Here is a 10000-nt window from a genome sequence, read left to right on the forward strand (position 1 = left end):
ACCCCATTAAATTGATTGTTCCAGCCCTGGGGAGGAAGAGGCAAGGAGTAATTTCCTGTTGAGCGTGCACGTGTGTGTGTGTGTGTGTGTGTGTGTGTGTGTGTGTGTGTGTGTGTGTGTGTGTGTGTGTGTGTGTGTGTGTGTGTGTGTGTGTGTGTGTGTGTGTGTGTGTAATTGTCTGTGTTAACGACCTCTGATGTCAGCACTCATCCAGCTAATGACAGAATATTACAGCGGCCAAACCAATGTGTGTGTGTGTGTGTGTGTGTGTGTGTGTGTGTGTGTGTGTGTGTGTGTGTGTGTGTGTGTGTGTGTGTGTGTGTGTGTGTGTGTGTGTGTGTGTGTGTGTGTGTGTGTGTGTGTGTGTGTGTGTGTGTGGAGGAAGTGAGAATGGCCGGATAAAAGAATGCAGAGGAGTGAAAGAAGCAGAAAAGAGAAAGGAGAGAGAGTGAGAGAACCATAAAATCCAGCTGAGACACTTAAATCTAAAGTGCCTTAGAAAGCACATTAGTGCATGTGCTGTGCAATGCAAAAAAGCACACACTCACACACACACTGACCGTCGACACACATACTCACACATAGCATCGTGCAGCTGCCTCCAAGAACCAATTACAACACAAAATGGATCATTATGCCACTCTCTCCATCTATATTGTTATTCTCTCAGTCGGTCCTTGCCTTCATCCTGGACAGTTCCTTTCTACATCTCTGGTTTCTTTCCTCCTCCATGTTCACGCCTTATAACATCTCCGTGATGACATGCATGACCGAGATGTCTGTAGGTCACTGGGTTGCGTTTGATTGGCTGCTGAGTAACACTAAGAAGTTCTTCACCATTTTATCATTTGAATAATTTATTCGTTTAGCCAACGTTTTTACCCAAAGAGACATCGAGTTCAGTGACGGGTCACTCAGGAGAAGGTCGGGGTCAGGGGGGGGGGGGTCATCTCGCTCTAGGATTCAAACACGCTAGAGTGCGGACGTGGGAGGATCTAACCCGGAACCTTTGAGCTGGGGGTCAGACACCCTACCACCGGACTACCCTGACACGTTGTGCTTTAACCTTGTTTCATCGTCGTCCAATAGCCAACGGTCATCTCCGTTCAGAGTCCCTTACGAAGCACATTCATTTATCCCCCCCCCCCCCCGTACACACACACACACACGGAAACCCAGAGGTGTTCAGGCTGCTGACTTGCAGGCTTGTCCGGATCCGTTTCAGGGGCAGCGATGACGGCTATCGGCCCTCTGTGTGCCGCGTAAACCTGCAGATCCAACACATTGTGTCCCGTTCCCCCCCCCCCCCCCCCCCCACCCCGCGGCCCTGGACAGCCCCCCCTGAGGTACTCATAGAGGAACAGCCAGGGCTTCCGCAGCGCTGGGGGACACCAGTTGGCCGTTACCCTGCTTTTTATGTCCTCCGCTCCGAGGGGCCGGGACTCTGTGATTGGCCAGGAGGGGGGAGGCCATTCTGTCTCTCCAGCAATAATAAAGCAGTCGCGAAGCCGCTAAAGCCGTAGCTATACCGTCGGTTTCCACGTTGCCTCAGTCGCTGCACCCTGGGTCTCTACGTCCCCCTCCGGAGCTCAGAGGCAGTGGCCGTCGGACACAACCTCTCCTCCATAATGTATAAGAGAACGTGGTCAGGGTGCGAGGGCGGACGAACTCTCTCCTGGCCCGCCCCTCTGGTTCAGCTGGTCGAGGAGGTTCACGTCATTCGTACGACGCCCCGTCATCGCGTTATATAGAAGATCAAAGAGACGCGACCAGAACACACAGGGAAGGACTCGGCACAGGACTGGAGTGAAGCGTCATCACTTCTGAACCCGCTTGAATAAATGATCGCTATCAAAGGGAAAAAAGTGTGGGGGAGGAATGGGCGTGCGAGGCAGGATGGTGTAGACCGAATCACAAGGGAGAGAGCGAGGGAGAGAGAGTGAGGGGAAAGGAGGAGCTGAAGAAGAGAGAGGGAGAGGGGAGAGAGAGGAAGGGGAGGGAAGCAATGAGGACCAGTGGGAGAAAAGACAGCGAGGACTAATATTTGGTTAGGAAACAGCATGACAGGGTGACAGCCATGCTGACACTGGAGATTCCGAAAACACATTTCCTGCTGGGCGAGAGAGCTAGGGGGACCACAGGGAGATGGAGAGAGACAGAAGGGAGGGAGGGGGAGAGAGAGGCAGAGAGGCAGAGAGGTAGAGAGAGAGAGGCAGAGAGAGAGAGAGGCAGAGAGAGAGAGAGGCAGAGAGGCAGATAGGTAGAGAGAGAGAGGCAGAGAGAGAGAGAGAGAGAGAGAGAGAGAGAGAGAGGTAGAGAGAGAGAGAGGTAGAGAGAGAGCGAGAGCGAGAGAGCGAGAGAGCGAGAGAGAGAGAGAGAGAGAGACAGAGACAGAGACAGAGACAGAGACAGAGAGAGAGAGAGAGAGAGAGAGAGAGAGAGAGACAGAGACAGAGACAGAGAGAGAGAGAGAGAGAGAGAGAGAGAGAGAGAGAGAGAGAGAGACAGAGACAGAGACAGAGAGAGAGAGAGAGAGAGAGAGAGAGAGAGAGAGAGAGACAGAGACAGAGAGAGTGTGAGAGAGAATGAGAGTGAGAGGGAAATAGAGGCAGAAACATAGAAAGAGAGTGTGAGGGAGATAGGGAACAGCAAGGAGAGGGCTATATAAGCATGACTGATGGAGAGAGAAAAAAGAGAGGATAGAGAGGGAGAGGAGAAAGGGAGAAGTGGATGTGTGAAGGAGAAACGGAAGGAAGGCGTGAACTGAGGAGCGAGTTAAAGGAGTGAGGAGTGGTCACATGTCCAGAAGGAGAGTTCTACTGAGAACAGGGGCCGTTACATTCCATCCATCCAGCAGTGCACACACACACACACACACGCGCACACGCACACACACACACACACACACACACACACACACACACACACACACAGAGTGGTTAAATGTATATGTTTTAGTATTGACTCGTTTAGCAAACACTTTTATCCAACGTCTATACATATTCACTTGTAAGTGACTTACAGTGAAGACGTACAGTGAAAGTCACACAGATGAGTGACTTTGTTTGTATTTAAGTTATATATTCAAGATATATTCAAAAGCATTTCCCTTAAAATATGTTCATGAAAGAAAAATGCATCACCATGTAATGAAGAGACAGAATGAGAAAAAGGACCAGAAATGATAAAAAAGCAGAGGGATCCAAGGGAGAATAAGCAGGGAGAAAGAGGAGAGGGAGGAGAGAGAGGAGGGGGAGAGGAGAGAGAGGAGAGAGGTGAGAGGTGAGAGGGGGGAGAGAGGAGAGGGAGGAGGGAGGAGAGGAGGGGGAGAGGAGAGAGAGGAGGGAGGTGAGAGGGGGGAGAGAGGAGAGGGAGGAGGGAGGAGAGGGGGGGGGCAGATGGAGAGTAGTTGCCTGGATGATTCTTGTCTGGTGAAGACTGATGGAGAGAGAAGAGAGCGAGAGGGATGGAAGAGAGCGAGAGAACAGGAAGGTGTGAACCATAACATGGAAACTGACAGATGGAATCTATAAAGATGACAGTCCACACACACCTACACACACACATCAACACAGGACCACAGATGAATGCAGTGAGACGGATATTCATAGAAGCTAAACGTACATGAAGCAGTACATACGGCTGCAGCGAACACAAGAGAGGATAAAGTGATGAAGCAGACGAGCCACACACACACACACACACACACACACACACACACACACACACACACACACACACACACACACACACACACACACACACACACACACACACACACACACACACACACACACACACAGCGGTAGCGACGGTCGTATCGTAGGGACTGCGACACAGGGTTTATTTTTAGAAGGTACTTAAGTCGGCTCCCAGCCCAGAAGTCCCCGGCACCCCTTCTGAACCCAGAACCCGGCCAGAACCCGTTTAGACCAGTTTAACCCGGACCAGGCCTGCTGCTACATTATAAGTGTTGATATTTCTCTATGTTTCTTTATTGCCTTGCTGTTTTTCAGTTTTTTTTTAAAAAATGAATATCTTTTTCACTTTTTCCTACACAGCCCTGTTTTTTTGTGGAGCTTGCAACAGAAACAAGGATTTCCCACCAGGATTATAAGTATTCTGAATCTCTCTATCTCTCTCACTCCTGTTATCTAATACTATTAACTCGCAGAGCAAATGCATGGCAGAGTCCAGTCCACTACCTGACCCCCTCTCCGTGATAAACAGAGGCGTCGTAAAGCTAGGTGCTAGCAAAGAAGAGTGTGAGCCCAACGCTCCTGCATATAGCCTAATGAGGACCCGATACTTGGAACAGAGTTCTGAGGACCCGACTGAATCCCGAGAAGCGCTTCCCAGGTAAGAGCGTAAGCGCCTTGTAACCACGGAAACCACCCAAGTGCACAAGAACGAACCGGAGGACGCGTCGTTCCGGAGGCTCGGGTTAGCGTGAGGTAAGCGAGTGAGGAAGGGTTAGCGCGGTTGGGAAAATAAAAACAGTTAGGTAAAGCTAGGTTTAGTAGCATCGGCTCATCTGACCGACAGACGGACAGACGGACGGGGGCGGGAGGGCGCGGCCCTGAGGTTTACCAGGTGCAGGCTGAGTGCCATTGTTACTCGGGGGGGCCGCCTTATTCCCAAACACAGCGTCAAAATCTACCGCCATGGCCACGGCGGCGGGAGGCGGTACCGACTGGTTCTCCATCCCTGGGGAGGACAAACACCAGCCGTTACTGCGCCGGTTCACATCCACCGTGAGGGTCTCGTGGTCCACCCCACCCCGCGAGGACTGAGTGATTAGAGGCGGTGGGCGGGGGGGGGGGGTTCATGGTGGTGGGAGCTCTGCCGGGTGGCGTTGATGGGGGGGTCCATCAGTCACACAGGGCGCCATCAAAGGAACAAGTCCTTTACGTCGCTTCACGCGACCCAACACAAACACACACACACACACACACACACACTCTATTAGGCTCTAAGTGGGGTCCACTCTGGAGCGGTGGGCATGTCAAACACATTACCGTTACCAATTTGGAGGCATTAGCGTGATGCTAATGATCGTATGGAAATAGCAGCATGAATCAATGGGAATACACTGGGCGTACACGTAGAGACAGAGGGACTCACACGGTGACGTGCACTGGATGGCTGTGGATGCGTCCCTGAACAGTTGTGTAAGTGAGTGTGCGGTTGTGCGGTAGGCAGGTCGTCCTGTCGCTCGGTTTGTGCGTCTGTTTTAAGTGCGTTCTCAGTGACATGTATGTCATCTAGCTAACAGGCTTGTGTGTGTGTGTGTGTGTGTGTGGGTGTGTGCGTGTGTGTTTGTGTGTTAGTACCTCCCCAGGCACTGGTGGTGGTGTTTAAGGAGGGGTTGCTGTGCACTGCAGGGATGAACGCTGGCTGCAGGTCAAACAGGTCGCTGTTCAGACTGGGCATACTGGGAGAGCGGAGACAGACAGACAGACAGACAGACAGACAGAGAGACATCAATACAGACAGGCATAAACACGAGATAAAAGAGAGGAAGTTAGTTTTCACCACCAGAATCCATTCGTCCGAAAGTCTACTTGATGTTTGCGTCAGCTCAACGTCTTTATGATGTCTGCATTATAAATATAAAACATAAAAATATCTGTCAGGATCATGAAAGTGATGGGCTACAGAGGGGAACTTCACACACTAGTCTATCTGTGTGTGTGTGTGTGTGTGTGTGTGTGTGTGTGTGTGTGTGTGTGCGTGTGCATGTGCGTGTGCGTGTGACCTCACGTATATAAATCCGCCTGTATGTCTAGACAGCCCCGTACTCTGGGACCCCCCTAGCTGCATTCCTTCTCAAGGTTTCTTCTTTAATAATTAAGGGAGTTTTTCTTGCCCTCGGGGGTCTTTGGTTAGGGGGGGCGTCATATAGATATGGCCTGTGAAGCCCCTTGAGACCGTAACTGTGATTAAGGGCTATACAAATAAAATGGAATTGACTTGTGCATGTGCGTGCGTGTGTGTGTGTTCTGGTGTGTGTGTGTGTGTGTGTGTGTGTGAGTGTGTTTGTGTTTGTGTGTGTTCTGGTGCGTGTGCGTGTGTGCGTTCTGGTGTGTGGGTGTGTGCGTGCGTTCTGGTGTGTGTGCGTGCGTGCGTGTGTGTGTGTGTGTACCTGTTGGATGGCGTCGGTGTGAAGAACTCTGAGCTGTGTGTGACGTGGTTGTGGTTGTTGTTGCCGCTGCTCACTGATTGGCTGCTGGGGGAGGAGGAGGGCGGAGTCTGCGTGTTCATCTCCTTCAGGCGCTGGTCCTGACACACACACACACACACACACACACACACACACACACACACACACACACACACACACACACACACACACGCACACACACACACACACACACGCACACACACACACGCACATAGACCAACACATTAGCATTTTTGCTTACAAAATTGGACCTCCCTGTCATTTTAAGTACATTTACATTTTTGTTCCCTTTTGGCAGCAACTCTGAGCCAATTAGAGTCATTCAAATGCATTAGGGCCCGCCTACCTCATGTTCATCACATGTCCACTCCAACAAACATTAAGGCAACTGCAACCACTGAGCTAAGAGCTATCGAACCACTCAGCCAATCAGAGTGCTTTTCACATCCCATGATCACATCTGCAAGTCATCTGTTTTGACGCTAAATACAAGATGAACCGTACAATATGATTGAGGCAACTCTGCTACGGGGCTAACCACTCCCTCTCGAGCACATGGAGTGTGAATGCAGCGTGTACTGCACTCGCTGCCTGCGGCACTCTCCGTCTACACCGGACATGTGAACCGGGTGTCCCGACGCGGCCGCGTGCTCCGCGCCCCGGGCTGAGGTGTTAGCATCGCGGCGCCGTCAGAGAGAGGTTGTTTTAGGAGATGGATTTCTTCAGAGGAGTGCGTCGGAGGCGGGGCTCGGCCAGAGCATCTACAGTCGGACCGCGTCCTCAGGTACTAATGGAACCAGTGTCACTGTCTGGGTCCCAGCTGGGGTCCGCCCGGGTGTGTGTGTGAGGTCCATATGGACAACAGAGCACACAGACAGCTGGGGTAAAGTATCTGGACGACCTCTGCGCGCATTCTCTCTCTCTCTCTCTCTCTCTCTCTCTCTCTCTCTCTCTCTCTCTCTCTCTCTCTCTCTCTCTCTCTCTCTCTCTCTCTCTCTCTCTCTCTCTCTCTCTCTCTCTCTCTCTCTCTCTCTCTCTCTCTCTCTCTCTCTCTCTCTCTCTCTCTCTCTCTCCTGAGAGCACACAGTAAATAATCAGCTCTTTATCTCTCTCACACACACACACACACACACAGGACAGCATGTAGGACAGGAGACGTGTTTGTATTTTAAAGCTACCTGATGCACTCAACCGGGGGAGACACACACACACACACACACACACACACACACACACACACACACACACACACACACACACACACACACACACACACACACACACACACACACACACACACACACACACACACACACGCACACACGCACACACGCACGTAAAGATATTTCCCACTTGACTTTCGGGCAATGGGCTGGCAGACTGAGCTTGACTCAGGAAGCAGCCAGGACCTCCTGATAAGATATCAGTGAGCTCTCACAGGAAAACACACTGCTAAACCTGCACACAGTTCAACCCAACCAACCCACTGTAACCTTAACTAACCTTAACTTAACCTGTAACTCGACTTCAACTACCTCAACACAAAATGGAACTACTTCAACTACAATAACTAATTGTTAGTTCTAGTTGTCGTCATGGTTTGTTCTAGTTGAAGTTCTGTCTAGTACTAGTTCTGTCTAGTTGTAGTTCTGTCTAGTTGTAGTTCTGTCTAGTTGTAGTTCTGACTAGTTGTAGTTCTTTCTAGTTGTAGTTCTGTCTAGTTGTAGTTCTGTCTAGTTGTAGTTCTGTCTAGTTGTAGTTCGTTCTAGCTTTAGTGCTTCCTCGCTGTAGTTCTCTTTAATTGTAGTTCTGTCTACTTATAGTTCTTTCTAGTGGTAACTTCTAGTTGTAGTAGGTCTTTATAGCCGTTGTTCTTGACAGCTGTAGTTCTTTATAGATGTCGTACTTGATAGCTGCAGTTCTTTACAGTTACAGTTCTTGATAGTTGCAGTTCTTTCTGCAGAAGAAGTGCACCTGGACACCCAATAACATGCCAGCACAGTGGCCAGAAAATTCATAAAATTCCTTACTCCTAAACCAAGACCAGAGGCTGCTGGGAATACCTCCAAACACAAAAGCCAGGGCCACAATCTTCCACGAACTACAGATCCTCTGCCATCTTGCTCTTTTACTACTCCAGTCGTTTAACGTTACCTAAGACGTAGCTCTCGTTGTTCTTGAACACCTCCCAGGTGACCGTGGACTGCCTACTCTCCCCCCCAAGGTTCACACCAAGCAGCCTGAAGGCTTTCAGTTTTATCTACCACCACGTATCTGGAACAATCTTCCAGAACAAACGGCCATCTGAGGTCTTGCCTTCACACTTTATTAAAAGATTAAATCAGGGCTCGGAACGATTCTGACCAAGCCACAGACTTTGTCAGCCTACTGATCAGGGTATAAAAGCTACCCATAGGATTCAGCCCTCATATGGTCTGAGCTGGTATGAATTCCATACGTCTTTCCCAGAGGGGTTTTACCAATAGTTCTGCGCTCATAAACTAATTGCATATTGATTTTTCTCACCATCTACATTCTAACACTCTCAGATACTGTGGCTTCTAAATCATAGAAAATAATAAAACTTTGTTTTATTAATATTATGTTCAAACTGGTTTTATGGTTACTGTTGTTACTTCACTCAGTTGCTTTGGGTATGTGTTAAAGTTGCTCACTCGCTTTCAAATACTGTTTCCAAGGATTCCCTGTTGACAGAAGCAGAAGCTATAAATAAATTCAATAAATAATGCATTAATAACCTGCTTATACGAGTGCTCTCACCTTGTCTAATGCTCCGCCACTCTCTATGTAGACACAAACTGCTTCTACTGCCGTCTCCAGCGTATCCATAGCAACATGCTAGCCGTGCTAAGCCCTCGACTGGGTCCTTGCTAGCGAGAAGCACGACATTCTGAAAAGGCTGCCATTTCAGGAATAACCTCTGAAAATACGCTTTTGTGCTTTGTTTATATAATTTTGTTGGCAGGTGGAAGGAAATACACACGACCAGTGGCATATAAAAAGAGAAAATAGATAGTGGAGTAGCGACCAAGGCAATGGAGCTCGGTAATTTGTACTCTAACGATCTGGGTGTCCTCGTTAACACTCTCTCGCGCTTTCTCTCTCCTTAAAAAAAGAAAAACCCCTCCAAGGTTTGTTGAATAAAGTCGAGTTGATTAAAGACTTAAAACTGGGTCTGGGAGCGACTTGGATTCCTGCAGGCGCTAGAAGTGCCAAGGTATTTAAAATATGGCTGGCACCACAGCCCAGAATCTGGAGTTAGTTCCCCACTTCGTGCTTCACTTTGTTTGTGTGTTTGTTTATTGGTACTATGGAATTTCAATTGGGCATATTATTTTGTGTGGCACCTCTCGGTAATACTTATTGTGTTCATTTAATAAATAAGAAAAAGAAAAAAAAATCGTAAAGAAATGGAAGGCTAGGTTGGGTGTGCGCGCTCAACTCTGCAGCAACACAACAGCGACACCCGGCGCTGAAAGCCCATCGTGTGTTCGCTGCTCTGGCCTCCCCGGTGTAGTAGAGCGGGGGTGGGGGTAGTAGGGCGGTGGGGTGGGGGTGTGTGGTCACCTTCAGGGCCTGCAGCCGGGCCTGCTCCTCCTCCAGCGCCTGCTGCTTCTCCTTCTCGTCCATGCGGCTGAAGCTCATCCCCGTGGTGGCCAGGGACGACACGGCGCTGGACAGCGTGGAGGCCCTGGGGGCGGAGTCACAGGGTTAGGGGCGGAGTCACAGCCGGGTTAGGGGCGGAGTATAAAGGGATTACAGTCGGGTTAGGGGCGGAGTATAAAGGGATTACAG

The 10000-nt window shown here is 49.8% G+C and overlaps 1 protein-coding gene across 9 annotated transcripts in view; it reads right to left on the minus strand.

Moving 5' to 3' along the window:
- Nucleotides 1-10000, minus strand: part of si:ch211-200p22.4 (phosphatidylinositol-binding clathrin assembly protein) — a 50408-nt gene that overhangs the window by 11351 nt on the left and 29057 nt on the right. For 4 of the 9 annotated variants that reach the window (XM_030337762.1, XM_030337761.1, XM_030337759.1 and 1 more), the window contains 4 exons: nucleotides 9773-9896; nucleotides 6146-6282; nucleotides 5334-5434; nucleotides 4591-4707 (listed from right to left, as the gene is read on the minus strand). In XM_030337762.1, coding sequence (XP_030193622.1) covers nucleotides 4591-4707; nucleotides 5334-5434; nucleotides 6146-6282; nucleotides 9773-9896 — 479 coding nt within the window. The remainder of the gene's footprint in view (nucleotides 1-4590; nucleotides 4708-5333; nucleotides 5435-6145; nucleotides 6283-9772; nucleotides 9897-10000) is intronic. The other 5 variants (XM_030337766.1, XM_030337765.1, XM_030337763.1 and 2 more) reach the window with 3 other exon arrangements.

Source organism: Gadus morhua, chromosome 17 (genome assembly GCF_902167405.1).
Source record: "Gadus morhua chromosome 17, gadMor3.0, whole genome shotgun sequence".
Taxonomy (NCBI): Eukaryota; Metazoa; Chordata; class Actinopteri; order Gadiformes; family Gadidae; genus Gadus; species Gadus morhua.